We start from the raw sequence: 21,743 nt of genomic DNA on the forward strand, positions 1-21,743 counted from the left end.
TTCATATTTGTATTATGACATTGTTATGGGTCATTTTAAATGTTGCCAGGTGGGTTCTGGGTAATTATCGGGGGCGTCCCTGTCACATGATCCCCAGAGGGGCTGGAGTACCATGTCCAACCAGGAGACAGGAAGTCCTGAGCAGCTGGCAAACAGATTTTGGTAAAAGTAATGGAAGGGGCTAAATTGGGAATGGCCTGGCTCTTATGCAGAGGGCCTGTGAGTGTGTGGGTTTGGGAAGGAACATCCCGGGTAACAGCCCCTTTATGACAGCTGCCAATCACTGATAGGTCCTCTAGCTATGTGTGGCAAACCTGCCAATAAAAGTACCGCTGTACTCACTGATGTGACTTAGAAACCCTAAAAGGTACCGGTTATCCTCATGTAGCACATAAGGTGCCACGAGTGGCCAGTCAGAGTTGACCAAACCTAACGCCGGTATATTCACTGAGACTGAAACTGATCTCACCCTATGTTGACTGTAGTTTTAGGCTGTTGAACTATGGGACCACTGACGGCTTCCTTTTGTACAAAACCATCCATGCAAAATCATTGCCCAACGCACACACATTTACAGTTAGGTGTGCATGTATGACACATACTACATATAGGGTTGCTAGATCAGCCATCTACAACCAGAGGTATGAGGTCAATGTTCAGTTAGTTTCATGAGATTAATCGCTTAAGAAAACACATTTGGAATAAAAGCAATGAATCATTACAAAAGTAACTTTCCTGTGTTCCTATTTTGAAATAGCATTTCTTGTGCAGAATCGGCTAACATTGTATCCCCGACTAATTATCTATCTTATTAAATTCTATGGACACCGTTAAGCATGAGTAGTTCACTTGAGGAAACTAAACACTAAACGGCAAAAAAAAATTTTTTTCAGGTGTGAGCCATTCATGTAAAATGGGAGGTTAATTACCAGTAACAATTTGTTTAGGCCAAATTGGGGACACAGAAGAACAATTGTGTTAAGTACCACCCAGAAGACAAAGGGCACTTGCCTAAAAAAAGAGAGACCCTTTCTCTGCCTACCTAACCCTCAACCATGAAAGAAGGCATTTAGGTTCATATCATAGTGGCCAACTCTCCTGGAAAGTCCGGGAAACTCCCGAAATTCGAAATTCGGGTCAGTCTCCCGGACTCCAGCGAGAGCTGGCATTTCTCCCGCATCCCCAAATTCCGTTGTTAAAATTACGCGATTCACAGAGAATCGCGTCCTTTTGGCCCAGATCCCCTCCCCCCACCCACGACAAGACGTCATTTTACTCCCGCCCATTAGTCACGCCCCTCTCCCTACTGAAAGTAGGCAAGTATGGTTCATATAGCAACAAGTGGTAGGAAGGACCAAAACAAAAAATGTTTCTTCGCAAGTGAAACCACAAGTCTGAACAAAAAACGCTCAATAATCCAACCAAATTAGGCAAAGAGGAAGCACATCCGAGGACGGGAAGGTCTCTGTCCTCCATGTAGCCTCAGAGAAATAATTTGCTTTACATAACGACCTTCCAAACTTATCACTTTCGCTTGGTACACAATTCCCTACTAACAGTATCCTCACTCCAAAAGGAAGCACTCACTACCAGATAACACCCTGACGCCACCTAATGACTCCTAGGGGTATATTTACTAAACTACAGGCTTGAAAAAGTGGAGATGTTACCAATAGCAACCAATCAGAGTCTAGCTGTCATTTTGTAGAATGTACTAAATAAATGACTGCTAGACTCTGATTGGTTGCTATAGGCAACATCTACACTTTTTCAAACCCTAAGTTTAGTAAATATACCACCTAGTCTTCTAGTTTTGGTTAATGAGATGTTGTCAGAACTAGTGGTTGGCATTCATCACTACTTACGTGTACAATTACATTTAATTCAATGGGGAAATGATTGGGAAAAACCGAATGTGTCCTGGGTGAAGTTAATCATGTTGTCATATAATTTATGTGTTTTTGGTTTTAACTGGCTAATCTGGCAACATATGTATAAACACATAAACAGACTCTCCCAGCTGCAGAAGAAAACACAATCTGAACTGCTAACAGAGGAGGGATGTGTTTTCCCCTAATAACTTGTTTCTAAAGCTGGCTGCTATTAGACCTCTCTACCATCATAGTCATAAACATAGTTTTCTAATGTGTGACAGTCTCCCTGGGCAACACAACAAAAGGGATAAATGCAGCTGAATTTTGGCAGACTGACAGCCATTCCTATCAACTGTGAAGCTATTTAATTGGCTCTGCTCTCAATCAGCTAGAACACATCAGTTAAGAAAAATCTAGATTTACATATTCTATCCTTATGCTTTATGTAGCCTGAACACTGCTGCTTCATAGCGCAAGGAAATTTAATGCAGAGATGTAACTTGCATTCCTAACGCTACAAGTTCTTTGCGTCCGACCTATGCAGAACACATGCGGGAGAACCGTTCTGTAAAGTAGAGTGTTATGAGTTTGAAGCAGAGAGCAGTTGAACTGAATATACTTTTTACATTTCTGCAATATCTTGAATTTGGATGATAAAAGCAGACTTCTTTTAGGGCTCTAGATAAGATTAGAATGTGGACATAATGTGCACTTGGCGGCTTGAACTATTACTATGTCTGGGGTCAGGTCAAAGGTTAAGAGGTGTTTAGAGGTCTGCCTAATGATTATTTGTAGCACATGTAAAACAACTTAAAACTGACCATGAGAGAAAGACAATGTTTTTATTTAAATGCAAGTAAGAGACCATTTGTTATTTTCCAGTGCTGGTGCAAATATAATATGAAATCACAAGCAAAACAATGAGGGTGAATGAAGTACTTACTCTTAATGCTGTTGGTGACAGAGATGCTCAGAAGCAGCAGAAGAGCTCCCAGAGTGTGAGGGAGAGACATCTCCCCACCTGTAAGATAAACAAACTGCTTAGAGCGCATATTGCCATAAAGAACACAAAATAGAACACAATAGACTTGGCGGAATGTACAGGTAGAATTTGGAATAAGTTGCTGGAAAATGCATTTTTTTTCCAACCTAACTAACCAACATGTGCCAGAAATATTTTGTGTTTTGTTATATACATAAATGGTCAATGTTCAAGCACACAGACTACAGTTAATTTTGTCAGCAGCCAAATAACCTACTAGTATGTTTTTGGAGTGTGAGAGGAAACTGGAGCACCTGAAGGAAACCTACGCAAACACGGGGAGAACATACAAACTCCACACAGATAAGGCCCTGGTCGGGAATCGAACTCAAGACACCAGCACGGTCAAGCAGCGGTGCTAACCACTGTGCCACCGACTACCAAAATTAATTTTTCAACATCAATAACTTGTAGTAGAACCATGGAAATTCCATACCTGGTTTGAAAGATACTTACCAGTGGCAGAGTAAAAGAACTAGAGACCCTGGTCAGTGCTTATGTGCAGGCCCCCATATCACATACGTTTGTCAGGGGCCGGGCTGAATAATTAATGTACCCACTTTGGACCTAAGCTGAGCTTCTGTTTGGATCACTTATGACATCACCCAAAGTGTTTGAATATATAAACAACAAGCCTCGTACTTTCAGAACTTTTCGATTCATTGTGATAAAAGCACTGACCCCAGAGCTTATCACCGTTTAATGGGTATACTTGTGTGTGCCAACTGCAGCTCCTGGCCTCACCTGAAACACCCCTATTATAAACTAACTGTGGGGAAGAGAGGTTTTCTGTGGAAATAACTGGAGAGCTCCTTTAACAGAAGCAGTCACTACACAAGATAAACTGTGCACAGCAACATGTCCACTACTGGTTCCGTTCAATGGCTATTATTTAATTCTACTCAGGACTTATTTAAATATATTGCACCCCCTCCACAGCCTCCCTCCAATATCATCATCATCTATTTATTTATATAGCGCCACTAATTCCGCAGCGCTGTACAGAGAACACACTCACATAAGTCCCAAAATATCCATAGCACTCTTTGTCCCAATTCCCACCAGCATAATGTAATTAACTTGGCGCATGTTTAAATGTGTATAATAGGTTAGTAATTATTACAATTGTTTTAAACCAAAGAACATTTTAAATGTTTTTTTTACGATAATATTAACAATACAATGTTTCCTGGAAGTCGAGAGGCCTGGAAACAAGAGTGAAAAGTTTAATCTAACTCCACCCTGGACAGCTACCGTTTTGTCTGACCCTGCACAACAGACTTGTACTACACTTAATAAGACTCATTTCCATAACCCTCAGTGTAGAAGGAAACTGATAGCAGCTATTACTTATTGCGTACAAGATGACTACTGAGGACATTCAGTACATACACATCACGTGACATCACTGTCTTTACAACTTGCTGTCCCACAATACGGTGAGGATGTAGCTAGATGTCTTGCTCACAAAGCACCAATGATGCATGTGCAGGTTACTATATATATATATATATATATATATATATATATATATATATATATATATATGCGTGGGTATGTAAAATGTAATGGGAATGTAAGTTGATGAACTTCAATGGTTTTATAATTGAAGCAGTAGGAGTAGCCACCACTGTTATTTATATACACATGTAAAATGTATTTATTTATTTTTTAAAAATTATATAGTAAATATAGTATTATAATCGCAAAAAATACAAATATTATTTTAAAGAAGGCAAAGTCAGATTCCGATATAATGAAAAAATGATGAACACAACAAAACTACATTATGGTCAGTGGCTCGGTTGATGGATGGAATTCAGAATCGTCCCCTTGACAGTTTATTCTGGAACAACATTGTCCAAGACTTTAGACAAGGACCAAACAGCCTCCCATCAGATGTGGTAGAGGCTAACACAGCAGAGCAATGTAAACATGCCTGGGATAAGGGTAGCCTTACAAAGAATAAAGGATCAAATAGGGTTTGAGGTTACCATAGGTTAAAGAAATGGGCGGACTAGATGGGCCAAGCAATTCTTATTTGTCGTCAAATTCTATGTTTCTATGTAAATATACATAGGTTTTGCTTGTCCAAAAAGCAAGGTTGTTTAATAACACAATCCAAATGTGTAGTAACCAATCTGACATTTGCTTTCAGTGTCTAAGCTTTAAGCTACACAAAGGATTTCTTAAATGCGACAAAGAGTTATGGACGTATTGCAGATTGCTGTATCTTTGTCAGGTATTTGATTTTTTAAAAGTAACATTTGGGGCGTATTCAATTGTTAGCGTTAACGCTAACAAACGAGCGCTCGAAAAATCTTACCGTTAATACGGTAATTACTCGCGGAATTTCAGCTCGCCGTGAAATTCCGCACGTAAACTACCGTATTAACGCTTTTCGCGCGCAATATTACCGTATAAACGGTAACGGTAATATTTTACGAGCGCTCGTTTTGCAGCGTTAACGCTAACAATTGAATACGCCCCTAAGGGTATGTAGTCATGGTTGGCTATACAACCACATAGGCCTTGTTGAAGATGAAAACAGTTGTCACAGACCTAAAAATAGTGATCTATTGATCACTAGGAGTAAAACTTTGTCTATAGTCATTGGACAGTGATTGGCAAATACAAGATGAACAGAGTTGTAGTTAAAATATATTCTGCCACTGAACCAGTGCGTCAACTTAGAGCTGCATCTAACGTGCAGAAAGGCAGTAAAGATATTTCATTGTACAGTTACTCAATGCTGAATAAACAGAGCACTGTGAGTGGATATGAATCCTTACTAAAAGATGCAATTGGTTAAACAGTGGTACTTATCGATACCTATTATGGCTATGACCAGTAGTATGAAATGTTTGGTATTGGTATATATGAAAATATAAATATCGCCATTAAGGATTTATTCATTCATTCAAGCATTCTCTATAGAAGTACGGCCACCTAGTTCTGTTCAAGATGTGCCCCCACTTTGCAGTTTGTGCACTGAAAAATGCACATTTTGGAAATAGTGAATCGCCATTTCAAAGTGCAACATACTACCACGTTATGACTACCCACTTCATTCATTTAAAATGTTCATTTTTTCCTTCTAAAATAGTTTCATTTAGATCTTAACGAAATCTTAAGAGTTAGGGTGTGTCAAGACTTTATTTCACATGTTATTGTTATCCGTTTTAATATCTTTTGTAAATTGTTCTACATATGTCTAGAAATGTACTTCTCTCAGCAGCACAACTGGAATGTGCCTTAATGCATCTCATTAAAAGTATAGGCCAAGGAGAGAGTGTTGTGGCTGCTTGCTAGGAGAATGCCCGTTCCTGATCGCCAACAGACACCTATAAATCAGCCTGGTTCAGTAAAGAACAGTGTTGGCTAACCTGTGATACTCCTGGTGTTGTGAAACTACAAGTCCCAGCATGCTTTGCCAATATATAGCAGCTTATTGCTGGAAGGGTTTGCTGGGACTTGTAGTTTTCTCAACACCTGCAGTGTCACAGGTTAGCCAACACTGGTATAGAATCTAGAACTCAGGGAGCAAAATAAGGTAAGTTATACTTGATGGGCAATAGCCAGGCCCTCCGGCACTCCAGGCCCGCCGTCCTCCACCATATAGACTGAGGAACCACATGGTGCCCTGCAATAAACAGACTCGATAGAGGTCAAAACTGAACTAAGAGATGATATGGGGGATACTCTGCCTGAATGGAAAACTAACATTGCAGCTCTGACAAGTAAAATGATGTAGCTGGAAATTCCCATACTGCACATATTTCTATCCTGTAATCTGATCATATAACTTTATAAGCACAGCTTACAGTTATACAAGACTGTTATGAGGAACTCGAGAATCATCATAGATGAAATATTGGAATTCTGAAACGTGGCATAAAGCTCTAATGAGGTTTTTCCTTTAAACTGCCTGCAGCAAGGAATGGGGCTATACGTTTTATTCACTATATCTCAGAACCCGCTATGGATGAGGGACATGTTTTGGCAATTGCCGCGTCTTCCTTACCGTACAATACTGTATAGTTCTACTCAGGACATTTCCCTGCTCCAACCAGTTATTTACTCTTCAATGATTGTTACTAGAGGGTTACAATAGTCCTTTATTCTTCAATCTTGTTCTTCTTGACTTCAGAATAACTCACCTTTGACCTATATTATCAGACAATGTAGTGTTTCATCCTCCATTAGGATACTGCAGTCAATATTTGTTTATCCTGATGACGGACACCCAATCACATTCCTCTACACTATCTCTCCCCAGTCTGAATTATTATCCCTTCCTCTGGCTTTTCTGGAATTGAGATACCATCAGTTTATTTACTAAAAAGACCTCTTTACAACATGATCATTTATTGTATACAAACACTGGTATTAAACACAGGGGATTGTTTATCTATACAGAAACAATACGCTGTGGTGACCTGTGTTTTTAAGATAGGTGAACATTATATTTACATATTCTATACTAGGTGCATTTTTACCACTTACTATGGCCTATTATTGGGAGTAGTCTCGCTAGACAATTTTAAGATACTAATTGTCTAACTATTGAGCTTTAGGTTTTTTTTAGGAAACTTTTATCCTATTTTTTGCACTTAAGAGACTACTTAGAGTGATCTCACAGTCCTCGCCTTCACGTATATGGGTGATTATATTTTTTGTTCCTCATTTCACTTGTCCTTTTCAATGGATTCTAAAAATTCTAGCTTCAGCAACTTTAAGAGATTATCGTTGGCATAATCTCCACCTGCCTGACTCCAATTATACTCTGATTATACGCTCTTTTCAAATCCTCACCAATCATATTCGCAAACTATATTTTCACAGAGAGACACAATATGACATCTAAGGCAGGAGCCAATAAGGCTGTTGGATCAGATCACACCTCTGTCCTGTAAGGTTTTCCAAGTCTCGGGTGGTTGGCGAGGGCAGAGGTGTTTGGTCCTTTATCAATGACCCTAGGGATGCACAGCGGATTGAGTAGGCCTTGACATCGAACTTAGATTAATGACACATACCAGTTATCTCCTTTCACAATACTGTTATGCACAATAAGCAGTACTATGAGGGATCTTTATTCAAATTGCCATATGACACATGAAAGCGTCACAATTTGAAATTGACAAGCTCAGGGACCAACTCTCACTTCCCAACATAAACACAACCTAAGAAGAGGATTTTTGGAGACAAACCTGGGACTTCAGTGAATAGAAAAATTATGACAACTACACAAAAAAATCCCATACAAAATTCCATGCTACCCGACTTCTGATAGCCCTGAAACTTTTAGAGTGGCATATCATCATCATTTATTTATATAGCGCCACTGATTCCTCAGCGCTGTACAGAGAACTCACTCACATCAGTCCCCGCGTCATTGGAGCTTACAGTCTAAATCCCCTAACATACACACACACAAACACAAACACACAGAGAGACTAGGGTCAATATTGATAGCAGTCAATTAACCTACTAGTATGTTTTTGGAGTGTGGGAGGAAACCCACGCAAACATCGGGAGAACATACAAACTCCACACAGATAAGGCCATGGTCGGGAAATGAACTCATGACCCCAGTGCTGTGAGGCAGAAGTGCTAACCACTTAGCCACTGTGCTGCCCACTTTCTATTCCAAATTGTATCATGCTTGCCTACTTTTTTGGACCAGCCCTCCAGTAGATCCCAAAGGGTAAGTGTGGTGGCGTGACAGCATGACTTCCATCATCACAACCCCACCCCTCGTTATCACTCACGGCGAGGCCTGCTAACGCAAGTCAAATCATCATTGCCCCTGCCCGCTTATAAGAGGAGGTCTCCGGACAGTAGACAAGTAGGAATCGTATTTAAGTGATAAAGCTAATGATGTCAAATCCCCATACCGTCCAACTGTCCTGATTTTAGAGGGTCATACCATTTTGCGGCCTGCAAAAGGGGTGGGGCTTACCGCAAAAAGGATGGAGTTTCGCATAAATTTGTTACCATTTGTGGGTGGGGTTTGTGCAGAACAGGGGTGGGGCTTATTTTGTTTTTATTTTGGGAGATATGAATCACCTCTAAGAGTTGCTTACAAGAGGCTAATCTATCTACACACTACCGAAAATTTCTCCCGATGCGATATCTGTAACAATTTTACCCATGAAAGCCCCAATCAGCATGCCGATTCATGTGTACACACTATACAGGTTTTACACGATTTACCTTTAGATCTGTGCTCTTCATCTGTAATAACCATCGGCTGAAAAGATAGTGACCCTGTAAACTCTATGGAGATCTGCCTACACTGCAGGCCGTGAGTGCGTACACACTGCAGAATTGGAACGACATAGTACCATCGCTGAACGAGAATTTTAATTCAGTTTAATGTGATACCAGGCCGTACGTCTTTTATCGTTTGATTGGCTCAATAGTCGTCTGAAAACCCTGCAGTGTGTACCCAGCCTTAAGTGTCCCAGTAGCTGACTGTGCTTATCAAGTATTGCTTTTTGTTGATGACATTTTAAAACTGACATACCCATAACATAATTTTCAATCCTTGATCCAGAGATTTGGCAGGCTTTATATCAATGCTAATTAATCGAAAAGTCTTAAATCCCCCTCAAATGTGATTAAATTACTATATATTTTTTTTATTTACACTTGGCTTGTAACCACATACCTATATTTATTTTTTACGATTAATTTACATAATGCCACCATATTTGTGTTGGCAAACTGACAGACAACTGTAATTGAATATGCCTGCTACATTCAAACACACACTTCACCCACACTTATATATGGTGTGGCTGAATGAACGACCCCCTTTACATCTTGCTCCAATATTGCAAAATCAAGTTGAGCCGCGGCCTATCTAGCATACATTGGTTAGATATAGGAAATCATGCATGCTAACAATTTAAGATATTGTCCCGAAAAATAAATGCTTCCATGTTGGAGAAAAGTAGGTGCACTCAGGCATCAAAAGAGAACTCGGCAAGTAACGCCCCTAATCTGACAAATTGCTATCACTGGATAGTGCAAATTGGCTCGTAAATCCTTACTCTTACTTGTAAAATCGGGTACATCTTCACAAAAGTAGACCTGTTACATCATAAAAGAACAGTTTTGCACTGCAAGACTGTAGATGTAGCCTTAGTGAGAGGACATATATCTATATATATAGATATATATAGATAGATATATTGTGGAAAATATGCCCCTTTGCCACAGTTCCTCTGTAGGGGTTCTGATAAAAACACAGCTAGTCTGCAGACAGGGTTAAAGGTTCCCTGGGATCCTCTTTGAGCACACACACACACACACACACACACACACACGTGTTCCACATGGGTGTGATTGGTTTGCTGTGGTTTGTTTGTAGTGCTTGGGGTGGAGGATAAAGACACTGTCTGTATGTGTGGGTGGGACCACCGATGCCAGTAAGTGGCCGGCTTGCAGACAGGGATGTCATGTCTAGTCAGATGTAGGTGGTGGGGAGTTTTGTGTACTGTTTCTGGATATGATTGCTGAACCAGCGTTGGAACAGTTTACCATCCTGGTTCAGCATACCTGTGTCCGATTCCTGTAAATGCTGTACTTTCTCACAATATATATATATATATATATATATATATATATACAGGGCTGGACTGGCCATCTGGCACTTCTGGCAAATGCCAGAAGGGCCGATGGCCAGATGGGCCGGTCCGCATGTCCGCTGAGCAGCAACACTCTGCGCGCTGCTCGGCGGACGGAGAATCAGTGACAGCCGCCTATGCAGTAATCACCTGTCACGTGGTGCCGTCCCATGTGACTGCTCGCATAAGCGGCTGTCACTGATTCTCTTTCCGCCGGGCTCCGCGCATAGTGCTGCTGCTGGAAGTAAGGTAAGTGTCTGTGTGTGCGTGTGTAATATGTCTGTGTGGCAAATAGTGTGTGTGGGGCTATTAGTGTGGCTGTGTAGCAAATAGTGAGTGTGGCTATTGTGTGGCAAATAGTGTGTCTGTGTGGCTAATAGTGTGTGTGGCTAATAGCGTGTCTGTGTGGGTAATAGTGTGGCAAATAGTGTGTGTGGCTAATAGCGTGGCTGTGTGGCTAATAGCGTGTCTGTGTGGCAAATAGTGTGTGTGTGGCAAATAGTGTGTCTGGCTAATAGTGTGTCTGTGGGGCAAATTGTGTGGCTAATAGTGTGTCTGTGTGGCAAATAGTGTGTGTGGCAAATTGTGTGGCAAATAGCGTGTCTGTGTGGCAAATAGCGTGTCTGTGTGGCTAATAGCGTGTCTGTGTGGCTAATAGTGTGTCTGTGGGGCAAATTGTGTGGCTAGTAGTGTGTCTGTGTGGCAAATAGTGTGTGTGGCTAATAGTGTGGCTGTGTGGCAAATTGTGTGGCTAATAGTGTGGCTGTGTAGCTAATAGCGTGTCTGTGTGTGTAATAGTGTGGCTAATAGTGTGGCTGTGTGGCAATTAGCGTGTCTGTGTGGCAAATAGTGTGTCTGTGTGGCTAATAGTGTGCGTGGCTAATAGTGTGGCTGTGTGGCAAATAGTGTCTGTGTGGCTAATAGTGTGGCTGTGTGGCTAATAGCATGTTTGTGTGGGTAATAGTGTGGCTGTGTGGCTAATAGTGTGTCTGTGGGGCAAATTGTGTGGCTAGTAGTGTGTCTGTGTGGCAAATAGTGTGTGTGGCTAATAGTGTGGCTGTGTGGCAAATTGTGTGGCTAATAGTGTGGCTGTGTAGCTAATAGCGTGTCTGTGTGGGTAATAGTGTGGCTAATAGTGTGGCTGTGTGGCAATTAGCGTGTCTGTGTGGGTAATAGTGTGGCTAATAGTGTGGCTGTGTGGCAATTAGCGTGTCTGTGTGGCTGATAGTGTGTCTGTGTGGCTAATAGTGTGCATGGCTAATAGTGTGGCTGTGTGGCAAATAGTGTCTGTGTGGCTAATAGAGTGGCTGTGTGGCTAATAGCATGTTTGTGTGGGTAATAGTGTGGCTGTGTGGCAAACAGCGTGTGTGGCTAATAGTGTGTCTGTGGGGCAAATTATGTGGCTAATAGTGTGTCTGTGTGGCAAATAGTGTGTGTGGCTAATAGTGTGGCTGTGTGGCTAATAGTGTTTCTGTGTGGCCCCATGTTGTTATAGTGTGCGTATGTGTGCGCGCGTGCAGTATTTTAATATAATATGTGAGGGAAGGGAGGATCTTAATATAGTGTGGGAGGTATGCTATTTAATGGTAGAGTGTAGCTGGGGGCTAATTATTTAAGGTGAGGTGAAGGAACCTTTAATTTAATGCTGGGGTGGTTTAGGGCTATCAGTTGAATATGGGGCTGATTTTGGGAAGGAGGGCTATTTATTAAATGTGAATATGAATTATTTATTGTCGGGGATGGTTGTGAAAAATGGCTATATTTATTAAACTTTAATGCTATTTAAATTTATTGCTGTTTGGAGGAAGGGAAATATGTTTTGAGTAAATGGGTATACTGTTAATTTAATGTTGGAGCTGGTTGGAGGGAAATAGGTCTACTTATTAAATGTGAATATTATTATTGTGTGGACTGGATGGAGGCCTAATTATAAAACGTGAGTGCTATTGTTTTAACACCGGGGAGTTTTCCAAATCTCATGTACCCATTTTTTTTTCAAAATAGGGCATCCAATATTCCAGGATCAAGACTGAGCTAAAGAAAACAGCTGCTACAAGTGGTGAAAGTGACCAAGACAGGTAGGAGAGAGCAGGACAGTCTGCCAACTGTCCTGAATCTGGTGGGGCAGTCCTGAATTTGGGTGAATGTCTCCCTTAGTCAGGATTTGGTCCGACTGCAAGGACAGTTGGGAGGTATGTCCCGCTTCACAACATACTGCTTGTGAAGGCAAAGCTGTGTGCTTCTAACAGTAGTGCCTGTGTATTTGTCTAAAATGATAAATGTAATGTATTATTATAATGTATGTATCAATGCCCCATGTTGGCCACACCCACAACACAATGAGGTCACGCCCTGCTCGGCGCTGCTGCTGTGCGGTGGCACATGTTTTCTTTCCTGCTAGAGCTAAGGTGGGCCTGTGTACTTTAAATGCCAGGGCTGATTTTTAGTCCCAGTCCAGCCCTGTATATATATATATAAAATTTGGAAGTCGGTCAGTATTGGAAATTGGGACAAATCTGTAGAGCCTAGGACTGTCTCACGAAAGTAGAGGTCTAGTGTCTGTGGCCTGGGATAACTGCTTGAATAAAAGGATACAGCTCCATGCCCCTGGCATTATTATTTTTTTGGCTCATATCTGTGTGCAAATCCATTTATAGTTCCACCCAGCATAAGGAATATTGGCTTGAGATGATTTGAAGACAGAAGAGTGTGTCTAGTGTTAATAAGATCACATGTATCCAGTTTGTCTAATCCAATTGTGAAGGTAATTGTAACTAGATCTGGGGAGAAGGAGAAGACATTCTGATCACTGACTGTATGGGTAAACTCAGAAGACTGAACGAAGATAAGATAAAATAAAATATACTTATTTATAATTAATAGACAGCTAAAATGTGCTTCATAAAACAATCTCTACATCCATACACATAGAGGGATTTCACAACATTCCTTAATTGGATACAATCATTGGGGAGCTTGTCCCACATGGATTGGAAATTGTCGAGAGTGGTTTTGAAGGAGAGAGATCTGTGCGTGTCACTTGTACTGTACATGTAAGCTCTATGGGCTAGTCTCAAGGTCCATTTTACAGAGTTTTTATTTTATTTTACAGATTCACTGTTCAACCTGACAAATGAGAGATTACTGGAGTTGAACGGAACTTTCACACCGTAGAGGACACACTTATGAAATGTACTACGGAATGTGATTACACAAGGCCATTATTGCTCACAATTCACACTGTACCAAAACTTCACCAAAAACAGAGTATTGTAGAATTAAACGGCAACTGAATGACATGATATAACCCATCCGATAGAGATCAATATCTGCTATGGTTATAATTTAGTTGTAATACTCAATACCCTGTGAGACACTTTAATAAAACCTTAGTTCCTGCCTCCGTCTCTAATGCATCCTCGTATGTTCTTAGGGGCCAATCATCCATGAGCCAAGCTTCCTCTGAAGATGTACATTTTGATGCATTGCTGCTAATGGGACAACCCAATGGAAATGTAAGTCCTAGGAAATGTCCCTATTTATCAATACAGAGAAATACCAGTCAATGAACAGTGCAGCGTTTATCCTTCTGTACACAAAGAATAAGAGAAGAAAAATGCGCCATCATCACCATTTATTTATATAGCGCCACTGATTCCGCAGCGCTGTACAGAGAGCTCATTCACATCAGTCCCTGCCCCATTGGAGCTTACAGTCTAAATTCGCTAACATACATACACAGACAGACAGACAGAGAGAGACTAGGGTCAATTTTGGTAGCAGTCATTTAACCTACCAGTATGTTTTAGGAGTGTGGGAGGAAACCGGAGCACCCGGAGGAAACCCACGCAAACACAGGGAGAACATACAAACTACACACAGGTAAGGCCATGGTCGGGAATTGAACTCATGACCCCAGTGCTATAAGGCAGAAGTGCTAACCACTTAGCCAACGTGCAATCTGAAGGTACAGGGAAGCTACGTATCCAAAAGGTTCTCCAGTAAAATCCACAAACAATAAATATATGGAAACGATCCACAGTCCAAATAGTCCATATTACATATGTCTATAATCTTCAATATGCACATTAATACCAATTAAGATTTTCTCTATCAACGACAATTCCAGCTTCCTCAGGGAAGAGCAAAATCCAGATCAGGCTTATTCAGAGTTAAACCAGACTATTGCTAGTATGTCGTTTAATATAGTTTTACTAAAAGTGTATAAAACTTCAACCATTTGAAATGGTTTTGGAACTGTGTTTGCAGACTCCAATTATCCCTCCAAGCAGTAACATCATTTGCATTATTACAAATATCTCTGATTTCAAAACAGAAATCGAGGTGATTCAAGCGCTTCAAATATTCCCCATATAGAAATGTGATAAACACACATGAATTGAATAAACGTTATACTTAAATTCAATGTATACTTCTAAGTTTCTTCTTATGTTGATAGTGAGCATCCAATGCGGATCAGATAGACAAAAAATAGGTAATATAGTGTAATAATATCAAAATACCAATGATGAAATATAATGTGAATATTGGATTATTTAAATGCTGCTCTTCAATATTTTCGGGGTAGTGGGTCCACAATCCCCAATGGTATTGCACTCACTAAAAGAAGTAAAAAGTTGCGCCTCAAACATATGTCATGAACTCCTCTCTTATGTGGATCTTGGAGATGAATGGTACTAATCCCCTCATTGATCGATCGTAGTAGATAGAAAAAGAAGAAAAACGGGGGGAGAAAGCCTTGTGTGATATTGTATGAGAAATTTTAATAAAAATACACAAAAACACACCTAATACGCATATTATAGAACATGATATAATATCCTAAAATAAATGTGCAGAATACTCGTACCGATAAATAGGATTATTCAAGCAGAAAAAGATCTTATGTCCTTCCAGGGATAGGACCGATGGCAAGGAATAGTCCCAGCAGGCGATAGTATGGATCGGTCAGTACATCTGCAATCTTATCCTCTATCTATCCATGATATTTACTTTTTAAATATCTCTGATTGCCGTTGTCTGTGGAGCTCCTAAGAGGGAGCTCCACAGACAACGGCTTTGTACCTTCAGGAAGTCCCGTGTACAGAAACTCAACATTTCCTTCCCTGGTTCCTGTGAGTGAGACTGCTGTCTGATCTTGGATATATGCTTTCATTACTGATTCCTTTTGGAGAGTGCAACTTTTTGCTAATATCTTTCTGCACAATGCCCTGGTCATAAGAACCATCTCTTCTCTATTTGGGAACATCCTGATTGGTATTGCCACGGCCACCAAGATGAATTTTGGGCCCCGCTATATCAACTTCTCAGGGTCCCTACCATAGCCCCGCAAAATGGGTGTGGCCAGACCACTTTGGTGGCTCCTCCCACTACACAGACAGGTCTGCCCCTCCCTCTCTCTATGCCTCTAGGGGGGGTATTCAATTGTTAGCGAGATGCGTTAAAATTTCGCGCTCGAAAAAAAAAAAAATGCCCTAGTTTTTTCCTGTTTGAGCGTGCGTTTAAACCCCCCCCCCTCAATTCAATTGTTTTTTTGCATTCACCCCCTCGCGCTCTATTATTGGTCCTAGCGAGTTTGAAATGAGGAGTGGTTAAGGCACTCATTTTACTATAAAAAAATAAAAGTAAATTAATGCAATCAAGAATGGCCCCAGCACTGCAAAGGAGATTGGGCCCCTACACTGCAATCAAGAAGGGCCCCAGCACTGCACAAGAGAATGGGCCCCCACACTGCAATGAAGAAGGGCCCCAGCACTGCAAGCAACAATGGCCCCCCCTGTACAGCAGAATTAAAGATTTTACAAGGAGGTACATTTTTTGAAATTTACAAACATTTGAACACTGGGCAAGCATGGACATTTGTAAGGTACAAATATTTGTGGGACAGTGGGCAAGCCGGACCTTTCTTCGAAGGTAAAAATATTTGTTGGGACTTTGCGTAAATGAGTGTGTGTAAGTAAAGCATCATAAAACTGAGGATTTCGTCCATGGTGAATATTTTTTTTTTTTATTAAAATCTATGGTGTACATGAGGGTGTTTACTGTATTTCTTGGGGTTTTATTATTTTTAATAAAGATTTGTGGTTGGAATGAGGGTGTTGTGCTTTTATTTAACATTTTGCTTTGTGGAACTACAGATCACAGCCAGCCGTGGGTGTAAGAGCATGTTGGCACTTGTGGTTCTACTACAAGTACAAACATGCCCTGGGTGCTATGGGTACGCTGGTGCTTGTAGTTAGACAAGTAGCAGCATGCCCACACTATTTAGGACAACATGGCTGGCTGGGACATGTAGTTCCACAAGTAAAAAAAAAATGTGGGGTTTTTTTCATACAAAATCCCCATTTATTAGGGGTAGTAGGAAGAGCCCTAGTGCTATCGGCACTGGCCTGGGTGTCCCTAGGGGGGTGGGCCGCTTACATTTTTCAGCGGACCACAATCCCTAGGGAATCCAGGCCAGCGCTGAACAGTCTGTGGGTGTTTAGTCATTATGGCCGTGGGACCCAAACTGTTTCCCCTCCCCCCTGTTATAGTGCCTATCACCCCGGCTGGTTTGCCTAGTGCTGGTTCAATTAAATTAGGGGGAACCCTACGTCAAATTTTTCACACATCAATAGCCTGCCAGCACTAGGGCGAAGACTAAATAGAGTGGGGAGCAAATGATTCTGCTTTTAAAAAAAAAACAAAAAAAAAAACAAAAAAAAACATGATACTTTTTGGCACAACCACCCCCTCCCCCCCCCCTTTAAAAACAAAAAAATAATATATAAAAAAGTTTAAATACATGCACCACTATGGTTTTTTCTAAAGGGGGAAATTTCCAAAAATTATTAATTATTATACACTTTTTTTAGTACTTTTCTTTTTTTAGGTTACTTTTATGAACTTTTACACCTATTTTCTCAGTTTAATGTTTAAAGGCAGCATTTTACGTTTCAGGTGAACACTGTACAACGTATTTTAATTTTACCTTTATGATTCATATCTGAAAATTTAAATTTTTGGGCTTAGTGGTCAGCGGACCAGTGTCAGAGTGTCACTCGGTGAGTGTCAGAGTAACTTGTGTGCTACCTGTCTCCTGTTCTCTTCGTAGATCTCTGTGCTCTCCAGTTCCTGTGTACCAGTGCTGCCTGTGTGACTATTCTCATTCTCCTGTCCCTTTGTACCGACCCGGCTTGCTGACCATTCTCTATTGTTATCCGGTGCCCCTGACCCGGCTTGTTGACGCTGCTACCGTCCTCTGTCTTGTACCTCTGCCGCCAGCCTGTGTACCAAATCTGGATATCCCTCACGCTGATTCTGTACGGCGTTGCTCCATTGTGTACCAGTCCCGGCTGTCTGACTACATTCTCTACTTGCTCCTCCCTCCGCTACACTACATCTCGAGGCGAAGAGGTGGGCCACGACCAGCGGCTCCCGGCAGCTAAGCCCATCCCGCCTTGCCGCAGTTCTTGGTGAACAACGGGGAGTTCTTTAGACTCCTTTGGTAAGTCAGTGTCAATCAAGATTAGTATCTTATCTAGCTTATCCGTTACACCCTTTAAGTGGGAAGTAGAGCATTTTGGACCGGGATGTGTCATGTTGACCATATATTGGTGACAACCACCAGTGCAATGCAGAACTTATTCTGTTGATCCCCCCACCCAGTTCACTCAGTGCACTCCATGAATACAAGTGTATCCTTTGTACAATGCAGAGCATAAAATATCGGTGACAGTATCCCCTATCAGGACAATGCAGACTGTAGTCTGCCCCCGCTCCCTATTGAAAAGGAAATACTCTTTACCGCTGGTTCCAGTTACAACACAGGTCCGAAGGCTCAGGGTAGCTTTTGATGTCAAAGACAAGCAGTGTTCTCAGCCAATCAAACGCATTATAGCAGACTCTCTGGTTGTGCAGATGAAACCAGGTCTGTGTCCCGTTCCCTGATTTATTGGGACAGGAAACCCAACAGGTGGAAATCCTAGGCTTTGTATTCTATAGTGGTCATCATAGATGGCTGACTTGTATTTAATATTAGCTCTTTGCAATGTCATTTTGTTTACATTAGCTGCACAATGTAAAACTATGGGGCCTATTTATGAAACAATTTGGTTCCTTAAACTCTTAAACTTCTGTTTTTGTAGGATTATGGCAAAATCAAGTATGGTGGCTGTTTATGAAGACTCTAACGTCGTTGTTATCACAGATATCTCTGGTGTTCACTCTAGTTTCCATCGCTACCACCAGCCACATATAGAACAATGGCCAATTTGCTTTTCGGAACTTGCCCTCTTTCCTATCTGAGAGCAGCATTAGCAGCTCTGCTGAAAATGAGCAATCTGCGTATGAATGGACTATTAGCCACGTATGTGCAGTACACAGAGGCGTCTTTTGCCACTTATTTACATTGGGCAATTGGGAGGGTATGTGTTCACAGGAACAGCCATTTATCAGAAGCACTGTCCCAGTTGAACAACATAAATGCCTTTCCCACTCTTTTTGCTGAGGCAGGCTTAGCATGTCACAAGAGTATCCAATGTCAGTACTCCAGGGTCACTGTCACATATAAAAAACATGTGCACTGTCTTTGTTACAAAAACCGCAGACATGCAGTACGTACCTGAACTAGTTAAAAAGTAAGAATAGTGCCTGCAGCCCCAATAATGAAACATTTAAACCAATCACTGCTGACAGGTATAATTCCAAGAGATTGGAGAATTGCATTTAGACCCCATGGAGCTACAGACAAGATTCTGGTCTGTGCCCCCTTTTACCCTTCCATTTTTTAAAAAATAAAACACACATAAAAACAAGTTACAGCAATGTCAGGCCCTCAGTATAACACTAGACCTATAAGTCTCAATTCTAGGCAGATTCATGGTCAAACAATATAATATCCAAGGCTTTGCATTTGCTGCTGGGTGATCATTTTACACGTTTATTTTGTCTTGTCAACTGAGCATACTTGCCAACTCTCCCTGAATGTCAGGGAGACTCCCTGAAATAGGGGTGATCTCCCTCACTCCCTGAAGAGTCTGGCATTCTCCCTGATGCTGAGCCAGTACAAGACGTGGTTGGCTTCACCATCTGTGGCAGGATGACACAGTTCGGAAACGCTCAGCAGGTCATTGTTACCTATCATCCTGTCTTGTTAAAAGAAAGACGAACTACATAAATAACGCAACCAGCATTTCATTAAGGAAACTTATGTAAATTTTGTTAAAGCTTAAATTTAAGTTAAGTGTAGAGAAATATCACATCTTGATGTTACATTTTCTGATGCAATATCTTAAGACGTTTTGGGGCCAGCTAGGATCAGTGGACTGGGCTACCCCCTGACCACATGAATGTCAGAATCTGTATAAAAAGAGCACTGTTTGACCATGTAATGTATCATTCCATCTGTAACTTCTGGAAAGATCGCTAGTACCACAAACCGGCGTGTAACTGTCCTTATTAAGACTACGTGAGCTAATAAAACATCACATCAGATCCTGCTTTGACGATTACTTACCTGTGCTGTAATTCCTGTGACCTACAGATTACACCAATCTAATCCGTTAGCCGACTGTTCTGAAGTTGGGACCCAGCATCCAGTACCAACACTCTGCCCGCTACCCACAGCTCTGGCCAGTGTGAAAGGCCAGGGGGAACCATCCACAGCAACCCTGATCTAAAGGAAGACGTCAGGTGTACCAGCAAGGGGGTACACTAGCAGCGAGAGTTACCCAGAAGGAACTGGTTTTAGATACTGGTGAAGTAGCTTAGTAGAGGCAGCAGCAAGCCCCTCCTACTGCGTTTAGAGGAGCGCAATTTGGGATAAAGAAAGAGGACAGTGGCAAGGCAAGCCCAGCCCGTCCCCAACAGCACAGACAGGATGGCATAGGAGGTCAGTCCTGTCAAACCAACTTTCCTGGAATGTCTGGAAAACTCCTGAATTAGGTGGATCCCTCTCTGACTCCCATGCGAGAAGGCAATTCTCTGTGGGTGAGCCCATGAGGCAAAATGTACTGTCAAGCACCCTAGTAAATTCCTAGTGGCACCATGGGTATCAAATACCTGTTAGAATGCCCATGTGGTTTAAAGTACATAGGAAGGACCATTTGCAAAGCCCGACAACCAGAACATAAACATAACATTATAAAATGTCTAGAAATGCACAGTGTATCCCAACATTACTAAGTAAACCTTAACTGTGACCTCTCCAACCCCAAATTCAAAGCCATCCAGGAAGTAAATAAGAACTGGAGAGGTGACATCTAAAAAATATCAACCATATGTAGACTAAGTGAATTTACACACTGAAAACATTAACCCCTACTGGTTTAAAGATTGATTTAGATTTTAACTCCTTCATATATTGAGAATATTACACCCCATAAACACATAAGACAGACACACACAGACACACACACACACACTCTCCTCGCTACTCTCCGCCTGACACCCCGAGAAAACATGAAATTCTTAACAATAATTTAATATTTAGTATTTTATTATGTAATTTTTTTAAATAATTGACTTATAACTACACCTTCTCCTGCTAGATTGCATCATACTTGCCAACTCTCCGGGAATGTCTGGGAGACTCCCGAAATTCTGGTAGGTCTCCCGGACTCCCGGGAGAGCAGGCAAGTATCCCACATACTGCAACTTGCTTCTTAAAATGACGCCTTTCGCTGTGAATTGAGTCATTTTGGGCCCGCCACCCGCGACAAAACCAGCATTTTTTCGCAGGGGGCGGGGCCAAAATGATGTGATTGACCGCGCCCCGCCCCTCCCGCCCTCCAACCACGCCCCCTGCCCGGGATCTCCTGGAATTAAATTTTCAAAGGTCGGCAAGTATGCAATGATTGCATATATTTTCCATATACCAATGATTCCATTTTCTATTTTCCTATAACTTTATCTAATTAATATTTTTATTGTTAAAATGGCTATATTTTACTGTATTTATTCTGAAACGGATTTACACTTGTGATATTTTTCTTTTCAAAAAGTCCTTTTATTCAGGTTACATTAGAGAGATGCATATAACTATAATATGATGATTTCACGCTTACAATTATTACCAATATATTACAACTGTGAATGGTAACACTTTCAAATACTGTTGTATACCTTCTTCTAAACTACTGCATTTAAGCAGTCCTAGATACCCCCCATATTCAGGCAGCGATGAAAACTGCT

At 41.3% G+C, this 21,743-nt stretch overlaps 1 protein-coding gene across 3 annotated transcripts in view; it reads right to left on the reverse strand.

Annotated features, from left to right (window-relative positions):
• The window catches only part of ITGB4 (integrin subunit beta 4), a 70,216-nt gene that overhangs the window by 41,506 nt on the left and 6,967 nt on the right, over positions 1-21,743 (reverse strand). For all 3 annotated transcript variants that reach the window (XM_075177831.1, XM_075177833.1, XM_075177832.1), the window contains exon 2: positions 2,818-2,895. In XM_075177831.1, coding sequence (XP_075033932.1) covers positions 2,818-2,887 — 70 coding nt within the window. In that variant the 5' untranslated portion in view covers positions 2,888-2,895. The remainder of the gene's footprint in view (positions 1-2,817; positions 2,896-21,743) is intronic.

Source organism: Mixophyes fleayi, chromosome 6, assembly GCF_038048845.1.
Source record: "Mixophyes fleayi isolate aMixFle1 chromosome 6, aMixFle1.hap1, whole genome shotgun sequence".
Classification (NCBI taxonomy): domain Eukaryota; kingdom Metazoa; phylum Chordata; class Amphibia; order Anura; family Limnodynastidae; genus Mixophyes; species Mixophyes fleayi.